The following is a 20,212-nucleotide window of genomic DNA, read 5'->3' as shown; positions in this document are numbered from 1 at the left end:
AATTTAATCTATATAAATAATAATGTGACAAATGTATAGTGCCACATGGCATTTTAAAAAGAATTAGGGTCATACGATCAAGCAATCTACAAAAAGCAGTCTACAGATTAAAGTGATGGAAACGAGTGCTGAAAAACACTCCCTGCAAGGCCCTTTCTACCTGGCCTAGGGGGAGTAGCCCAGACTCAACCTGCCTGGAGGATGTAGACCATTTAGATCCCTTCGAATTTGGATTCAGGCCTCATCATGGGACTGAAACTGCCTTGGTCGTGCTGGTCGATGATCTCCAGTGGGCCAGGGACAAGGGTGAAAGCTGTGTCCTAGTTCTGCTGGATCTCTCAGTGGCCTTTGATACCACTGACCACAACATCCTTCTGGACTGGCTAGAAGGACTGGGAGCTGGGGGCACTGCTATTCAGTGGTTCCGCTCCTTCCTCCTGGGCCGTGTCCAGAAAGTGGTGTTGGGGGGATGAGTGTTCAGACCCCTGGACTCTCAATTGTGGGGTGCCTCAGGGCTCTGTCGTTTCCCCCATGCTTTTTAACATCTGTATGAAGCCGGTGGGAGTTATTAACAGGGGGTTTGGGCTGGGTGTTCATCAGTATGTGCATGATACCCAGCTCTACCTCTCTTTTAAATCAGAACCAGTGAAGGCACTGAATGTCTTTTGTGAGTGTCTGGAGGCGATTGGAGAATGGATGGCAGCTAACAGATTGAGGTTGAATCCTGACAAGACAGAAGTACTGTTTTGGAGGAACAGGGTGCAGGTGGGTATAGAGGACTCCCTGATCCTGAATGGGGTAACTGTGCCCCTGAAGGGCCAGGTCCACAGCCTGGGAGTCATTTTGGACTCACAGCTGTACATGGAGGTGTAGATCAGTTCTGTGTCCAGGGCAGCTGTCTACCAGCTCCATCTGGTACACAGGCTGAGACCCTACCCACAGGCTGAGTGGTGCATGCTCTAGTTATCTCCCGCTTGGACTACCGCAATGCGCTCTATATGGGGCTACCTTTGAAGGTGACTTGGAAACTGCAATTAATCCAGAATGTGGCAGTGAGACTGGTGACTGGGAGTGGACGCCAAGACCATATAACACTGGTCCTGAGAGATCCGCATTGGCTCCCAGTACGTTTCTGGGCACAATTCAAAGTGTTGGTGCTGACCTTTAAAGCCCTAAATGACCTCAGTCCTGAATACCTAAAGGAGCGTCTCCACCCCCATCATTCAGCCCGGACACTAAGGTCCAGCTCCGAGGGCCTTCTGGTGGTTCCCTCACTGTGAGAAGCAAGGTTACAAGGAACAAGGCAGAGGGACTTCTCGGTAGTGGTGCCCACCCTGTGGAACACCCTCCCATCAGATGCCAAGGAAATAAACAACTATTTGACTTTTAGAAGACATCTGAAGGCAACTCTGTATCCGGAAATTTTTAATGTTTTACAATTTCTTATGTGCTGTAAGCTGCCCAGAGTGGCTGGGGAAACCCAGCCGGATGGGCAGAGTATAAAACAACAACAACAACAGAGGCAGTGGGTTAACAAGAAAATAACTTAATTATTGAAGTTATTCAGATTTAGTTATAACAACATTTGGAGACCAGTGAGTTGTACCAACAGCTTCAATGAAAAGGAGAGGATAGCTTTGAAGCAGAAGTAAGCACACTGGGACTCTGGAAGACAGTTCCATGCATAAAACACAGCAAAAACATCATCTGTGAAGAACTTTAGATGGCTTAGGGGAGCAATAGGTGGTCAAGATAAGGGCACAGATGGAGATGTATATGAAAACTAGAGAGATAAAGAAGGCAAGGCCTACATGGTTTTAAAAGCAAGGATAAGAAGCTTGAACAGGATTCAGGAATGGACAGGAAGTCAGTGTAAGGATTTAAGGAAGGGCATTACAAAAAGGTAGTGAATGATTCTGGCAACAACAGAGGTGAATGCTTTGTCAGCAAGTTGCTGGAAAAGCAGTAGACCCAGGTGAGAGAAGGGAAAACCAGAGGAGGAAATTATGTAGTAATTAAGGAAAGATATGACCAGGGTGAGGCCCAGAGGGTTGTTGTTGCTTTTTGTTTGTTTGTTTTTGCTGAATCAAGCAGGAACAGCCATGTTTTTATAACGGGAAACACACCATAGTTTGACAATGGATTAGACATGGGAAGCACAGGAAGCAGTTTCTGCTACATGCCTGCTCAATATTTCAATGGGTAAGTAAAATGAGCAAAGGAAATAAGTGCTTGGAAAATGACAACAAAGCAGAAATATGTCTAGGTGGAAATATTAGAGGCAGATGGAGATATGAAACTTGGGGAAAGGCAAGAGCTTGGGGGCAGAGTAGTAGAAGTGTCATCAGCGTGTAGGTGGTACAAAATCACGTGCTGTGGGCAGGCCACTCAGGAAGCGCATGCAGCAAGGGCAGCTCACACTTTTCAGCCAGAGGGATGCATTCAAAAACTCAGCCAACCTTCCAAGGCTCATATGGACTCTTTCTCATAATTACACACAGGTGCACACATGCAACCCCCACTACAGTGATAGGTTGAGAAGAGATATTTCAATGTCTCCTCTCAGAACTGTGCTACAACAGAGCAATTTCTTAACCGTTGCACTGGGCGGAGTAGAAAAGTTTGAACTTCTCATCTGAGATCTGTGCTGTGATGGAGACTCAGATCACAGACAAGAAACCATGACTGAACTTACTGGGTTGGCAGAACTCATCAAACTGCTTTATGCCCTGACCCAGCTTGTAGGCGCACCACTCCTCATAAATGCAGAGGGAAGTGGAGAGGGCCAAGAACACTTTCCTGGAGAACTCCAATGAAGCAAAAGGAAAGTAAGAGCTTCCCAGTAGGAAAACATTCAGAAGGTGCTCAGGCAGATCAAAAGAGGCCCAACTGGATCATGGAGATACTGTAAAAAGACATGCAACAAAACAGAATTCCCTGTTCGCCAAGGATGGCAGGGTACTAGAATACTTCAGGACAACCCACTCTGAGCTTTCTGTTACAGGTGAACTCTCCTTAATTTTTTCATTCCAGACATGCAGTGTGCGAGGAATTGGAATTGAAAAAGCAATGGCACTTGGGACCACTGCAGCAGCCCTTGCTATTACTTTTATTAAGTTCTGAAATGCAGCACTACTTTAGTCCTTATGTGCTACAGTGGGTATCAAGATGACAGAAAAAGCGGATGGGGGAACTTCCTTCTCTCTGCTCTTCACCAATTTTCCTGTTTAAGATTAAGAATTGGAAAGGGAGGGGAGGGCTAGTGGAGGCTAGGAGTAAGGCAACCAGAACACCTGCCCCCAATCCATGGGTGTTTGTGTCCTGGAATTTTGCCTGTCCATTGAGATGGCCTTTTAAAAAATCCGGAATTTAGTTTACAAAACCAGGGTGGAGCAAATTTTGACAGCACCCCTAATCAGTATGCATCTCAAAAGAAGGCAGGCGAATTGTCTCTGCAAGTGTTTCTCAAATAGATCATAAAAAGCATATTATAGCTAGCTTCCTTCTGAAACAAGTCTTTCCCTGACATTTTTTTTCTTCAAATATTTCTTTTCTTTGATCTATCTAGGCAAACATGGTTATAATTAGTTTAGTAGGATCCATAAAAGGATATGATAAAATAGGAACTCTGCCTGCATATACCACAGGAATCATAGTCTTAGCCCTAGCCCACATGCCGTCATGGGAAATCCTACTGACAGTTAAGGAGTCCTGCCAGAAGATATTGCTTGTTCTATTTTCCTTTTAGCACCAGCATACAATAGTCACAAACAGGAGCAAGATCTTTAAAACAAAATACAAAAAAAAAGCTTGACAGTACATTAATTCATAAATGCTTTGCCAGCATCTATGTGATCTTCCAAACATGACTATGATTATTTTAATTTTGATTGTACTGTATTGTTTCTTTGATGTTTGCTGCCCTTGAAGTGCAATAAAACAAACAAATAAATATGAATGAAATTCTGAACATGTGTGCACAGGGATCAATGTCAAAAGCTATAAAAATAAACTTTGAATTCTTGGATCCACCACAGTATTCTAGTCATGATGTTTTCAAAGGCATGGTAAGTAACAACATGTTTTCTGTAGCACTTCCCATGTGTAAAGCAACTTAATGCAACATCATCTCAATCATGCAACTGTACAAAGTGTTACTATTTTCTAATTTGTAAACACAGGAAAATAAGTGATTACAATTCACCCCAAGTCTTCAGCTGAAATGCAGTTTGAGCTCCAGTCTTCTAGACTCAGTTTCAATGTTTTATCCATTCAACCATGCTGGCTCTAGCCAAAAAAAAGACCTGCAGCTTTTTGACAAGTAAACTCACTACATGAAATCACTGACAACTGTTAAGAGGGTGTGTTTAGCTTCTTTTGTCACTGGTACTAATAGTGCCTAAGTTTAAATACTATATCAGTTCAGTTTCATGCATATTTTATCAGAAGTTAGGTCTACTAATTTCTACAGAATAATCTTTCAAGTTACAATGCATAGGATTTCAGGCTTAGAAATAACATTTTTAAAACTTGTTCAAAGTTTCCTAAAAGTCACGTGTTTGTGACCTTTTTGGTTGTACTTATTAAAGGTACTATGTAACAGTCGACACGAGTTTTTTTCTTATGCACCAACACAACCTTTGCTTTTAATGTTAGACGTTTCTATTATAGAGAGGGAGCCAACGAACCCTTTTGCTTTTTGATGATTAAAGCTTCATTCAAGAAATATACAAAGGAACATCACGATACTGATTGGTCCCAAAGCAATTTTAGTAGCAATACTTATTAATGTCGAAATACAAGATGGTATGCCTTAAAAATGCTGCATTTGCCATAACCTCTAAAAGAAACAAAATGTCACAGAACAGAGCCAGAATGAACTGTTGCAATACGGTTGTTTTAGATTTTAGTTCCAGGACACAACACCTAAGCATTATTGGGGGCAGGGGGGATTTTCTACTCTTACTAAGTAAAACAACCTAATAACACGTTACCCATGCAAAGCTGAGATACTGCTAAGTCCTGCTGCTTACTAATTTACTGTTCAGAACAGAGGCGATCCTTCCCACGCAGAAAAAAAAAAGATTTACAGGGGCACCTAGGTCAGAATCCGTTGCTGTTATCAGACAGAGGTATAGGAATTCAAGCCACAATCTGCTAAAACAAGATACTGAAGGGAGAAGGAAAGAAAACAGTCCTGGCTTCGGCATTGCGAAGGAGAAAATGCCCCCCCCCCCCGCGCGCGCCCCGTCTCCTGTGAGTGAGAACAATGAGGCGCGCTCAACACTATTCTCGCCAGCCTCCCCTCCCAAAAAATGACACGGGACAAAATGGAGTTGCGGTGAAAGGGGGATGGCCCTTGCTCCGAATTAAAATCGCAGGCACCTCGAGATGCTCTTTCCCGGAGCCTAGACCCTCCCTTCCCTTCCGACGACCATTTCTGCAGGCCCCGCCGCCTTAAAGCAAGGGCCGTCCCAGGACACGGCGGGGATGTTGATAAAGGGAGCCTCCATTCGGAGGGAGGAAAAGGGGCCTCCTCGCCCTTCCTGACCTGTCCCGGGGGTCGATCCACGACGTCTGCCGGGTGTTGTGGTCGATATAGAAGACTCGCCCGTCGTAGTCCCTCGCTTCCTCCCAGCCAGCGGGCAAAGGCAGCTCCGAGTTCTCCCGGCCACGCGGCGCTGCCGGCTGGCCCATGGGCGCCTGCCCCATCCCTTGCCCCATAGCGGCCGGAGCCTGTTGCTGCGGCGGCGGCGGCTGCGGCGGTGGCTGTTGTTGCTGTCGCCGCCGCCGCCCTCCGCTCAGCCACGGCATGGCCCCGCCGGGCCGGAGCCTGGGCGGCAAGCGCTCCCCTTCCAGCAGCTGCTCTGCGGCCGCGGCGCCCGGGCTGCCCTGCGCCGCCTCCAGCACGGACTAGCGAGCGGCCCGGCCTGGTGGGACACAACTGGGGCGGCTCCCCGGGTTGCAGCAGCAACGCCGCCGCGCCGGGCTCTTCATCCTCTCGCTTTCCCGCCTCCACACCCCTGCTCGGGCCCCGGGACGAGCCCTGCCGCCGCCGCCGCCGGCTCCTCTGGTCGGAGGAAGAGCGAGAGCGCCGCCACCGCGAAATTCCCGCCCTTCCTTCCTCCCTCTCGGCCTCCCAGCAGCCCCCGAGAGCGGCCTCCTCCAGCAGCTCAGCCTCGCAGCCCCGTCGGCTCCCTGAGCTCCATCCCGCCGGCGCCTGCCCCCGCCATCTTTCTCCGCTCGGGCAGGGAAAAAAAGGAAACCCAGCGAGCGAGCTCCCTCCGCCTCCCGCTCCGCCCCGTCGCCTCTTCTCCGGCGCGGCGGCAGCAGCAGAGCTGCTCCCTCGTGAGGGAGAAAGAGGGGGAACTGGCCTGAGAGGAATGAAAGGACTCCGCTCTGAAATGGGGTCTGAAAGGACGAGAGGAATGAATGCAGCTGAAAGAGCTGTGTGGGGTTTCTTTTTAAAAGTTAAAACAAAAAACACGCCTAAGGCAAAGTTGGGCAGGTTTCCCCCCCCCCCCCGACGTTTGCGCTCAAGGGCACATTGCTTGAAATGATGTTGCCAGGGAAGCTGGTCGGATGTCAGAACGAGATGCAGGTATCCTTGCAAACGAAGGATGCTGGTATCCTCGCAAACGTGTGAAGAGGCCCACTGATGCCAGGGATGCCAACTTGAATAAAATGTTGAGGTTGAAGCAATCACATCATTTGAATGAAATAAAAAAAATTCCTTCCAGTAGCACCTTAGAGACCAACTAAGTTTGTTATTGGTATGAGCTTTTGTGTGCATGCACACTTCTTCAAACGCGCTGAAACGAATGGTGGGGATTTTGTCACACACACCCTTAAGGATGACACCTGGGGTGACCCCCCCACCCCACCCTTGTGACACCCCTGCAAAGAAGAAAGAAGATTCAGAGGGATACTGCTTCCAACGGTGGAGGTGGAATACAGCCATCATGACTAGTAGCCACTGACCACCATGGGGGGGGGGGGTAGGTTTTGTTACTATGTTGCATATTTTTATGTTTTTATATTGTAAACCTCCCTGTGATCCTCAGATGAAGGGCATTATAGACATTTAATAAACATTCATTATTATCCTCCATTAACTTATTCTACACACACGTACAATTGATATAAGCTTTTTCACAGCAGTCTATATTGCAGTTATCTCTGACCTTGCAAACTTGCATGCCAATACTAACTATATTTACTCAGAAGTGAGTTCAGTGCAATTTACTCCCAAGTAAGTATACACAAGTATACCCTCGGCCAATAAAGTATACCAAGTAAGTATACCCTCGGCCAATATAGTGAGATGAGCGCCGCAACCCCAGAGTCGGTCACGACTGGACCTAATGGTCAGGGGTTCCTTTACCTTTAAGTATACACAGCATTGTAGCATTGGGAATGGCAAGGGAGGCAGCACCCATAGTAACTATATTAAGAAGCCAGAGAGAGGCTGATTTCATTCAAAGTAGGGCTTGAAGTGGACCTTGTGGGTTTCATTTTTAAAAAACAAAAAAACCTCTACCTTTTCCGTCATAATTAGAGCATTGGTTTCCAGGTTCTTCACCCTGGTCTTTAACCACAGTATTGTCTGTGAAAAAAAGTATGGCTGAGTCATAGCTGATCTGAGGTTGCAGAAGCCACAAAATAGAACCACAGTATAACTGCAGTATCTATGAAGAGTATTTGTCAGTGAGAAAGAAGAGTCACGCTGTTCATTCCCTACATATCTCATGTAGATTTTCTCTGCCTCCACACAACATGCAAATCATATTTGATTACTGAAATGTCTAGTCTGCCCCAACTTGAAGATGAGAGCAACAATAAATACATAATTATTCCAGAGCTCTGGTCAGATCCCGAGGTTTCTGCAACCAGAGGGACCGCTTCTGCGCATGCGCATATGGCAAAAACCCAGAAATATACTTCCGGGTTTGCCGCTTACGTATCCCGAAGTTTACGTAACCGGAGGGATACGAGAGCTGGTGTGTTGTGGTTAGAGTGTCTGACTAGGATGTGGGAGACCACGGTTCAAACCCCCATTCGGTCATAAAGACCACTGGGTGACCATGGGCCAGTCACTATCTCTCAGCCTAACCTAAATCAGAGGGTTGTTGTTGGGATAAAATGGAGAAAGGGAGAGCCTTCGTGGAAAGGTGTGATTAAATGCTATAGAAAGAAATAAACCATTTGTATGTATGTAGGGCAGGGGATAAGCACCTTTTTTGATCCCAGGGGCCACATGTATTGGTGGGTGGTGACTTGGGGGCTGCAGAGTCATGTGTTTGCACACACATATGCAAACACACAACCACCCCCATTCACACATTCACAGACCCTGACTAGGGAATCATGGAATCATGTTGTTGCCATCCATCTGTTTCAAGAGACAAGGGAAGAGTGCACCTTTGGGCATGAAGTCAAACCATTGGAGAGTTACAGCACTTGCTATGGCTGTAGGGAGAGAGAGAGAGAGAGAGAGAGAGAGAGAGAGAGAGAGAGAGAGAGAGATGTTTTGTTACAGCTGGAGGCGTCCGGTTGTCCTCTTCTGGTCACTGCTAGGGATACATGGTCTGACAGTCTGTCTCCAGGCGCTGCAATCATCTGCACCTGGGTGAGCAAGAAGCTACCAAACTTGAACAGTACCCTGTGGAGAAGGGAAGGGGGTTAACCGTCCCTCAAAATGTGCAGCCCTGGTCCTATTTTCACTATTTCTTCCAAGACACTTTTAAAGGCCAAGGCAGACGTGACATTAATTGCATAAATACAGTTAAGGTGCACATTTTTGGGTTGTATACATAGCAGCTTGGGATGGGTTAGACAGTAGAAGGAAAGTTAATTCTTTCTGTCCCTGACATGGTCTTGACAAAAATTGCCTCTCTTGAGGTGGCTATGCTATATGAGCTTCCAATGAGAACTTCCCTTGAAATGCAAATAAATTTGGAGAGAATAATTTTGCTGGATTCCTCCTAGTTGTTGGGACTCTTCTCTGGGGCCCTAAGGGTCCAGAGGACCTGCCTCTCTGCAAGTGGAAAGGAAGATCTGCCCTCAGATGTAGAAGTGGGGGGAAAGTCTGTGGCCATTGCTGCTTCACCATCAAAAATATTATTTTGTGGTGCACATTCCTTATTTGTAATTATTTAGTTTTCATGTTATAAATCTGTTTTGTTTGTTTGTTTTTTTAAGAGATGGCACATTTAAAAACAACCAAAGCTTAATTTGACGTCTTCACTATATGAATTGAATGTTTTGGAGTAATTTCTAGACCATAGCCATTTCCTAGTGGAGTCTGCAAAGAAATTGCAGAAGAGATGACCAAGCTAACTAGGATCTTGATCCTCCCTTCTCATCCACTTTCCTTTTGTGTCACATCGAGTCTTGAATATATATGACAATGAGTACGGTAAATCTTTCTTTTAAATGCAGGGGCGTATGAACATTTTCCGATTTAGTTGACTGATTGAGCCTCATCTAAATACTAGTAGTTTATTTAACTTCCCTTGGCAAAAAATACAGATTAGAATTTCCTAATTAGTGAAATTACCTCTTTGGGGAAATGGCTCTGCCACTGACCATTTTAAAAATTAAATAAGGAAATGACAACCTGTGAGTTGCGTCTATTGTTGTATGTTCAGAAGGAATGATAGCTTCCTTAATTTAAATTTCATATAAATTCCTATCATGTGAAGAAATGTCAGATACTAATTTATGTGTCATGTTCTGAGGAAAAAAATATTGACTCAGGCGTATTAGATGAATGAGACAGCATTCGGTACTGACTCGTTGTGATATATCTTGTATACACGACAAGCATTTGGCCTGATAAAGATTGTTAAGACCCAGCCTGATGAAATGGCAATTAGTTAGTGCAATTCCTAACACTATTAGGCAGTGACGTAGCGTGGGGGGTGCAGGGGGGGCCGGCCACACCGGGCGCAACATCTGGGGGTTAGGGGGCACAAATCCACAGGTTAGGGGGCGCAAATTACTTGCCTTGCCCCGGGTGCTGACAACCCACGCTACGCCACTGCTATTAGGAGCATAGAACACATTCTGAAGATACCCAACACGGCCATACAATACCATTTTCTGAACAGCCAGGATGCTCTTATGGGCAGTGGTTTGCACTGAGTGTAGGAGAGAGGTAAGCAATTTTCACTCCTTGTGCCAGTAAGCCTTGTGTTCCTTTGGGCTTATAGGTCCAGGAGATGGCTAGTTACCAGCTTTGGTTAATAAGAAAGTTATGGCTGTTCTTGGACCAAGATAGCTTCGCCACTGAGGTTTTAGCACAAGTAACTCCTCCTATCAGTTTTCATATAACACCTGTGCTTCCTCCGTATGTGGTTTTTATTCCCTTTTTTCTTTCTCTCAAGGATTGCTTAAGACATATTGCTTTCCTGATAAGATGTTTTCACACCCTATTTCACTCCCATAGAATAAAGAATGTATGTTTTACATCAGGCATTGTTCCAGACTTAAGCTTGTCATGGCATGTCAAGTCACATCGCTGCAATATCTATTTATCCAGATTCCCAAAACATAACTATGTCAGTCCTGTATGTGGATAAACCAGTCTAGTCAGTAAACTTCTGCCACAGCTCTTCAAGAAATTGGGAGTGTAAAAATTTGGCATTCATGCACTTCTTGTTTGTGTTCTTCCATCACTCAGCTTTAAAAGGGGGGGGGGTGCTGATCCAAGTGGAGGTTTTTCCCCCTTTCTTTTTCTTAAGTGTAACATGAATAGAACAGAATAGATTGAGTTAATCTGCAGACTATATCGAGACAAAACAAAGTAATTTTGCTTTAAAATCACATAAAAAGTTTACAAAGACCAGAAAAATAGGTGTTTACTGAAACAAAATTAAAATAAGGGTCAGTATGAACATGCTAGAATCGCCACAGCTGTGAAACAAAATGAACTCCAAATATGAATCCGTACATACCATACTTTTGAATATTAATACATTTTACATTTGTGAATGAAAATTTTAAAATTCATTGATAGCAGTTTTCTTTTTAATTTCAAAATAATTAAGATATTTTATTTTCTCAAGAAAAGGTTTGGGGTTTTTTTAACCAAAGGTGTTTTTTTTAATCATTAACCAAAATCAATATTGGCACTCCACCTTCATATGATCTTTTAGCTTTCAAAATTTGTTGCCATTAAATGAAAACACATTGAACATTTATGCAAGTAGCAGGAAGCGCAATCAGAATTCAGATTAGTAAATTCAAAACCACTCATTATGGCAGTGAAATATAGTACAGTGGAACCTCATTTTAAGAACAGTCCTGTTTATGAACGATTTGGTTTACAAACTCCACAAAACCGGAAATAGTGTCCCGATTTGAGAACTTTACCTCAGTCTAAAAACGGAATCTGAATGGTGGAAGGGCACCAGCGGCTGGAGGCCTCATTAGGGAAAGTGTGCCTCAGTTTAAGAATGGTTTCAGTTTAAGAACGGACTTCTGGAACAGATTTTGTAAACCGAGGTACCACTGTACTGTATTTCAGTCAAAACAGGATATTCCTCGCCTCTTCTTGGATTCTTGCATGCATTGCAACCACCCTCCAGTGGCCATGAAGGTTCATTACATACCAAATTCTCCCATTAAAGAGATCCTAAATTTGTTATCCAAAGTGCAGAAGAAATATAATTGAAAGTAGTGCCTTGAGAATCTCAGGTGCTTCTGGGTGCCATCAGTAGTAAAAAAAAACAAAAACCAAAAACCCAATGCAGACATTTCAATGATGCTACTAATTGTTTTCTTAAACTCTTTGGGTTGCCACTGACCCCATTCATTTCTAATTAGCCATCTCTATTTCCATTTGAGGAGAATGAGAGTGTAGATGGCCAAAAATGGAAAGGAGAAGAAGTCCTAGCAAAGGAAGAACGGACACAAAAACTTATGGAATATGCAGAAATGGCGAAAACTAACCAGAAGAAAAACAAATCAAGATAACAATCCTATTTATAAAAGAATGGAAATGGTTTATTGAATATTTACAGATAAATTCTAAACAGATAAAAACATTGGCAGGATTATTGTAATAACCTGCAGTTTCATGAGAGTATATATTTAAAGAAGATGAATAAATGAACAAATTTGGATACGGAGAAGATATTTAAAATAAAATTAAGGAACTGCAGAAAGCAGGGAAAGGAAGTCAAGTTCTGAAATGTCAAAATGCTTGTCAAATCAGTGAAAAGTATAAATAAAAATTTAAAAAGAGGGTATAGATGCCTACAACGTTTTTCTCCTGAAGTGAGTGCATCTTCTACAGCAGTGTTTCCCAAACGTTTTTGGGCAACGGCACACCTGCTTACCGGAAAAAAATCTCGCGGCACACCACCATTAAAGCCCCGCCCCGTGACGTCAGCGCGCAGCGTCACGCCGGGAGGGACGCACAAAAGTGAACGTTTTTTCCCTCCCCCTTGCCGGGGTGGGAGGAGGCAGCAGAGCGAGGGCAGCTGAGGCGGCGGCGGCAGCTGAGGCGGCGGCGGCTGCGATAGCGGGCGGAGGAGGAGCCGTCGCCGGGAGTTGCTGCTGCTGCTGTTGCTGCTGCTGCCCGGACATGCCGGCCTCCTCCTCCTCCGCTGTCTCGCGCTCCTCCCTTTTGCGCGCGCTGCCCCGCCGCTCGGCACGACCACCGCGGAGCCGCCCCCGGCTCGACGCGGATCCTCGCCGCCGCCGCCTCTCGCCGCCGCCTCTCGCCCGCCTCCCTCCCACGGCACACCAGCCGGTGTCTCACGGCACACTAGTGTGCCGCGGAACACCGGTTGGGAAACACTGTTCTACAGTATAACATGGGCTTGCATTTCCTGTAGCTGTACACTGAATTAAAAACTGGCATCAAAAGTGGGTTCCTATGTGCTTTTTATGACCTCCAGTCACATGCATGAACCCTTCTTGGCCTCTGCCCACTGTTGCCTGCTGCCTTGCCTCCGCTGGCTCTCTGACGCAGTGGTGCTGACTGGGCTGCAGCCTCTGGCTCTGCTGCAGCGATGACACCTATGTCATGCCATGTGACGTCACCCACTTGATGCGTTGGGTCGCCCGGTCAGGCACCCACAGTGGAAATTTTGGGGGTTCTGAAGCGCCCCCCCCCCCGCCCCCAGAGATGGCGCCTATGCACCCATTGATTCTACTCCTTCCCTCTGGAGCAAAAGAGAACAAGACTACAGTGGTACCTCTGGTTACGTACTTAATTTGTTCCAGAGGTCCGTTCTTAACCTGAAACTGTACTTAACCTGAAGCACCACTTTAGCTAATGGGGCCTCCTGTTACCGCTGCGCCACCGCTGCACAATTTCTGTTCTCATCCTGAAGCAAAGTTCTTAACCCGAGGTACTATTTCTGGGTTAGCGGAGTCTGTAACCTGAAGCGTATGTAACCTGAAGCGTATGTAATCCGAGGTACCACTGTACTCCATCTTCTGCAGGAAAGCCTGCAAGATATTTGAAAACTGTTCTCTTGTTTCTTCATAATTTTCTCTTTTCTTCTCACGTTCCATTAGAGGGTGAGAGAATGAGAAGAGGTAGGGGAGAGAAGAAAAATGAACATATAAATTGTTTGAAATGAATTTGTGTCACTGGCACAATTCAATGCATTTAGAAAAATGTTAATGTTTTTGACAGAGCTAATTAGTTTTCTTTTTCTAAAGGTTTGACGTTTTGCCCTCATTTATATATCTCTAATGGCGATGAAACTCAGGGAACCTCATATATTGAAAAACACACAGACCTCAGGGAGTCGGGTAGTAAAGTTGCGATGGCGGGTTTCAGCATTTGACAGGAAGTTTTCTCTGATCAAATCACAGATGTGTCAAAAACTGATTCCATGATAAGAAAATATTTTCTTTCTACATTAGATATTTCAAGGCATGGTCTCTTACTACAAGCATGCTACGTGGATGAATTAGATTAGTAGCAAGTAAATTTCCTGAAGTCTTAATTTTATAGGGAATATCATTTTACTTAACATATAACAAATTGACATATTCTTTCCCCTCCTTTACTCTTGCCCTTTGGGTAGGTTTTCTTTAAAATATCTTATTGGTATTTTATTGAACATCTGGTAACGATTTTTCTTGAGAAAGGTTCAGAAAGCCTTAATAATAAAATTGTGCTTTGTGAATTATACTTGCTCAAATAATAGTTTGCTATAGAATAGTTTTTTAGTGTTTACCATTACCACTGTAAACATGATAATTTAGGGCAAATGAAAAGGGAAAATATTATAGGGACCAAATATGTGCTTTGTCTCAAATCACTTTTAGAATAGAAACAGTTGGGATAAAAAATATATCCACACACAGAGTTGCCAGGTGGACAGGAATGCATATATAAGAAGACACCAAAACCTGCATTTCTGTACCCGTGAAAATCTACGAAAGCAAATATATATATATATATATATATATATATATATATATATATAGTAGTGGATCAGACATCACCATATCTGCATGTATTACCATCGCTATTGTTCTCCAAAATAGCTCAGATATTCACATCAAAACACACAGAGAACAAGTGCTCAAGCATGTGAGAAAATTAAATAAACATTGTGGTTATGATTTTAAAGGGGTGTACTGAATGATAACAGTATGATTCAAGGAGGAGAATCATCCCCAGGCTGCGGATGTCTGCCCGGCGCACGGGGCGCTCTGCTTCAGGGCGCCCGCGTGCCAGACAGCAGGCTGCTATCTGCAGCATAGGGAGCCCTGCGGGAACTCCCACGGGCTCCCCAGGCTTGCTGATAGCTTCCTGAAGCCTGGAGAGCAAGAGGGGTTGGTGCGCACCGACCCCTCTCGCTCTCCAAGCTTCAGCAAAAGCCTGTATTCGCCCCATAGGACGCACACAGATTTCCCCTTCATTTTTGGAGGGGAAAAAGTGCGTCCTATAGGGCGAAAAATACGGTACTTGATATAGACCCAAGAATGCAACCCATGTCTTGTCTGTTCCTTGAACATCCACCCTGATGTTATATGATATCTACTCTTTACTAAGAGGCCATTCTGATTTGTTTGTGGGTAGGTGATATGACAGTGAGCATTCATCCTGACTTGCTTGCGTGGAAGCTTTGCATCTTCCTGTCAACCAATAGTTTATCCTATACTTTTTAGTGCATTTCCCCAGTGCATTTCCTAACCAGAAAAGGGCCTTTCAAAAGCATGTTGGGTTCTTTCCCTCTCACGAGAGTGCTTTAGCCACGTTAATTTCACAAGACTAAATTTCTGATAGGCAACTGAATCCATCTCCCAAAATGCTAACCTTAACAATTCCAATGAGTCAAAGCGAATACATGTTTGTTTAGAAATAACTTTATTAGACGGAGTCAACATTCACAGCAACACAAACGTTTGATTTTTTTTTTACAGCAAATTGTAATAATAGTCATTTAAAAATAGACAGCAGTAGCTACTTTAACTCTCCTCTAATTCATCTATTATATTTGTGAGTGAGATGATTGTCTAGGCCACTTCTTTACAGACATTTGTGAATTTGTCACGCATTAGATTAGTTTGGTAAGTGGATTCTCTTCTACATGGCTATAATTCTATTTGATCTCACAAGACATCTCTGAGCGATTACACAAAGCCCACCTATGAGCAGCAGGATACCAGACATAAACCCTAGATAAATTGCACTTCCATTTCTTTGTGTTGTTGGGTGCGAGGGCAGGTGAAAAGGAGTAGGGAAGGCGATGCTTTTATTTGCTGATATGGAGTGGGCATTCCAGCTAATGGGAACAAAGACACAAATACTGGAGAACACATAAAAGAGGCCTCCAGTTATAAATAGCAATTTAACCTGCTTTTCGGTAAGACCTGGGCAAAAAATATTCCACGGAGTTAGAAAGGAAAAAAACAGCCCAAAAAACGCAAGGAACGAGGCAACGACCATCAGGATTTGGCCCAGCTTCATCTCTAAAGGGAAGAATTTCTCATTAAATGCAAAATCATGACAACAAACTACACTATATTCGTCAGCCCCTATCAAATTAGGAGGAAAGCAGATTTTCCATATTCCCACGTGGGCGATACCAGCCTTATACATTGCAGTCTTCTCAATATACCACAACCTCCAGTCTGTGTGCTTCATTGTAAGCAATGACAGAACGCAGCCAGCACATCCTGTTGAAAATCCAACAAGTTGCAGGGAGTACGAAGCCTCAACTGACATTTCTGGTTTGAGAAACTTTACCCAAATGAAGAATTGTCCTGAAAGACATTTGATTAACAGTTTTATTTCATTTATGAGGGCTGCTATTTCTAGCACTCACCTTCCCAATCCACAGCGTTCCTTTCAGTTGTTTCTAGTAGCATTAACAACAACAACAACAGCAGCAACAATTATTTATTATTTATACCCTGCCCATTCAGCTGGGTTTCCCCAGCCACTCAGGGCAGCTCACAATAGAATATTAAAAGCATGATAAAACAGGGCTGCCTTCAGATGTCTTCTAAAAGTCAGGCAGTTGTTTATTTCCTTGACATCTGATGGGAGGGTGTTCCACAGGGCGGGCGCCACTACCGAGAAGGCCCTCTGCCTGGTTCCCTGTAATCTTGCAGGGAGGGAACATCCATAAGGCCCTCGGAGCTGGACCTCAGTGTCCGGGCTGAATGATGGGGGTGGAGATGCTCCTTCAGGTATACTGGCCTAGGCCATTTAGGGCTTTAAAGGTCAGCACCAACACTTTGAATTGTGCCCAGAAACGTACTGGGAACCATTGCAGCTCTTTCAGGACCGGTATTATATGGTCTCAGCAGCCACTCCCAGTCCCATAATCAGAATTATGAAAATCTTAACTCCCATAAAATGCACAGTGTTGGATTCCTTCACTTCAACCAGTTATTAGGCATCATGCTTCACAACAGAGAGGTTCTGCTGATGCCTAGGAATGTCACATTATATGTTTTTTTAGACATGGAATTCTCCTCACTGGAAGTATATGAGAGGTTAAATCTTAAGAATGAATCTGTGGAGAGGACGTGTAAGATTTTCTTCGTCTTAGAGGGGAGGGTGCAAAATGTGGATTGTGTTGGGATTTAATCACATGACACCACTCTCTGGTCTACATTAATATGGTGAATAGAGAAGGAATGAAAACATCACCATGAAATAATGAGATATAATCTGCTTTAAAACATACCATGTGCCATTCACCTTCACTTCTCTTTGCATTCAGGCTATGCTTCACTCGGCTATGATTTCTACATCTAGTTGTCCTTGTCAGATAAAGTCTTGGACCTTTTGGCTGCAAAGTAAACAATAAATAGTATTTGAATTGGAAGAAATTATCAACTGTTCGCAGCAAGAGGAGTGTAGGGGTGGCTAGGACTAATGAGAAACAGAGCAAATTTTGCAGTCTGTTAGCTGTCTGGCCAAAAGAACCACAACCAATTTGCAGGTAATGGCCTGGTGCATCACATTTTAACCAGTTCTCAGCTTGCCACATTAGCTAGCATGGATTCCTAGCCTCTCAAAAAAGTATCTAGCCCTGTAGATTCAAATCTATGTGGCAAAATATGCAGACGTTATTCTGCCCAATTGTCAATAGCCAATGAAAGAAGAGAAATGACAGCTATGATTAACATTGATGTAGAAACAGAGATATCCATAGAGACAGGAAAATATATGATTCAATTGTCTGGGATGGAATTTCCTGGTTCTTTTTTCTGGTGTTCCTTCCTCACCACCTACCTTGCTGGGGCAGAAGTGAGAACTGCCTATGGAAAACAATGTCACAATCCATGGCTTTAGGCTGCCTGACATTGAGCAGTGGGACATCCACCCAGAAATAAAAGATAGCAGCAAAAAAAAGGGGGGGGGGACCTAAGCTCTTCCTAACTTACATCTTATTTCATTGGGAGAAAGTTGCCCTGTTACCAAAGCCAACAGGCTATTCTCCCCATACTGTACATTGCAAGTGTTATAACTGAGAGTGCTTACAACAGCTCAAACTTCAAAATGGCAGGTTGGAGGCAAGGCCAAGGCTGTCTTGGATTAGAAAATTCCTCAGGGGCTTCAATAATCTCTCAACAAAATGTCATTTAGAAATTACCTGAAGCAAGCTCTTTTAAGGTTAGTTTGGTTTCTTGGAGTCAGGTTGGTTAATAGCTTACATGATCAGGATGTTAGACTCATACAATCCCCTCCAAATACTAAGATTCCCAATTCTAGAATTTTAGATTGTGGTTAAACTGTCCTCAAAGCAAATAAGCATTCAGTTGTGTATTAAAATAAAAAGGGAAACGGCACATTTAAAATAGCAGTATACCTCTAAAAATGTTACAGCTTCTACCTGGTTAATCTTTTCACAAAAGTTGACGTTTTGGAAAAATGGGCTCTTCAATAAAGCAATTAGTTACAGAGCTCTCAAAACTAGGAGCTACACTGAAGAACTGTAGTCTACAGACTGTAAGGTTTAAAATAAAAACAGAAGATTCTCAACCTATTGTGACTGTGTAGCTACAGATGCTGTTCCTTATTGGCTGTTCTTTTCATTCTACAACTGCAGGTTCTTAAGAGTTCTGTCAATGAATTATCAGACTCCTTTTCAGATTATTTGGAAGAAATCTTTCTATATTTGTTTCACTTCATAAATATAGTAGGTTAATTTTAACTGTTCAAAAATCTTAGACAAACTTTGTTTTGTTTTCAAATTCAGACATTTATGATGAGCAGTATTAATCAACACCTTAGAACTTTTAAGGTTCAAAGCACAAACTACTGATTTTGACAAATATCTGTGAGAGAAGCTATTTTTGTTTCTAATGTACCTGTAATAATAATAATAATAATAATAATAATAATAATAATAATAATAATTTATTTATACCCCGCCCATCTGGCAGGGCTTCCCCGCCACTCTGGGCAGCTTCCAAAAAAATATTAAAATACTGTAATACATCAAACATTAAAAGCTTCCCTAAACAGGGCTGCCTTCAGATGTCTTCTAAAAGTCTGGTAGTTGTTGTTCTCTTTGACAGCTGGTGGGATGGCGTTCCACAGGGAGGGCGCTACTACCGAGAAGGCCCTCTGCCTGGTTCCCTGTAGCTTTACTTCTCGCAATGAGGGAACCGCCAGAAGGCCCTCGGTGCTGGACCTCAGTGTGCGGGTAGAACGATGGAGGTGGAGACGCTCCTTCAGGTATACTGGAGCGAGGCCGATTAGGGCTTTAAAGGTCAGCACCAACACTTTGAATTGTGCTCGGAAACGTACTGGGAGCCAATGTAGGTCTTTCAAGACCGGTGTTATGTGGTCCCGGCGGCCGCTCCCAGTCACCAGTCTAGCTGCCGCATTCTGGATTAGTTGTAGTTTCCGAGTCACCTTCAAAGGTAGCCCCACGTAGAGCGCATTGCAGTAGTCCAAGCGGGAGATAACCAGAGCATGCACCACTCTGGCGAGGCAGTCCGCAGGCAGGTAGGGTCTCAGCCTGCGTACCAGGTGGAGCTGGTAAACAGCTGCCCTGGACAGATTTGACCTGTGCCTCCATGGACAGCTGCGAGTCCAAAATGACTCCCAGGCTGCGCACCTCGTCCTTCAGGGGCACAGTTACTCCATTCAGGACCAGGGAATCCTCCACACCTGCCCACCTCCTGTCCCCCCAAAACAGTACTTCTGTCTTGTCAGGATTCAACCTCAATCTGTTAGCCGCCATCCAACCTCCAACCGCCTCCAGGCACTCATTATTGTAATAATAACAGATTGTATAGAGAGGAGGCCGGTAATAATTTAAAATAAACCTAGCAGTTTCACCTTTTGTGTTTTTCATCCCCCCCCCCGCAAGACACCTGTTTTGGAAAATGTAACTTAGCAGTTTGGGGGAGAGGAGTGCAAGTAGGGAGGCATGCCTAGGGCACAAAATAGAATGGCCAGCACATGGCTAACAAACACGAAAAGGAAAAACACCAATGGGGTACATGCCAGCTACGTAAGCACAGCTTCTACTGAGAGTTCCTCACCCAAGCTGAGAAGGGCTCCTGTGCTCTTCTGTGCAATGCTGAATGCAACACTGTCCGTCTTCTGTGACATTGAGGCACATGCCAGAGGCACTGATGACAGAGAAGTAGCTGGTGAGTAGTTGCTTGACCGAGAGGGAGAAGACAGCAGAACAGGGGACTCCTGCAGCTCCTCCCAAACACACTCCCACCATCCAACTATACATTCAAGTTCCTGAGATGGCTT

General features: G+C 44.2%; 1 protein-coding gene across 2 annotated transcripts in view; it reads right to left on the bottom strand.

Annotated features, from left to right (window-relative positions):
- Nucleotides 1–6,251, bottom strand: part of WWC3 (WWC family member 3) — a 67,997-nt gene extending 61,746 nt beyond the window's left edge. The window contains exon 1 of one of the 2 annotated variants that reach the window (XM_081196999.1): nt 5,552–6,251. In XM_081196999.1, the coding sequence (XP_081053125.1) occupies nt 5,552–5,814 (263 nt within the window). In that variant the 5' untranslated portion in view covers nt 5,815–6,251. The remainder of the gene's footprint in view (nt 1–5,551) is intronic. The other variant, XM_081196998.1, reaches the window with a different exon arrangement.
- Between the last annotated feature and the right edge of the window lie 13,961 nt (nt 6,252–20,212).

Source organism: Podarcis bocagei (genome assembly GCF_964188305.1).
Source record: "Podarcis bocagei genome assembly, chromosome: 6".
NCBI classification, from domain to species: Eukaryota; Metazoa; Chordata; class Lepidosauria; order Squamata; family Lacertidae; genus Podarcis; species Podarcis bocagei.
The sequence above is the reverse complement of the archived record's forward strand: the minus strand, read 5'-3'. Positions and strand labels throughout refer to the sequence as shown.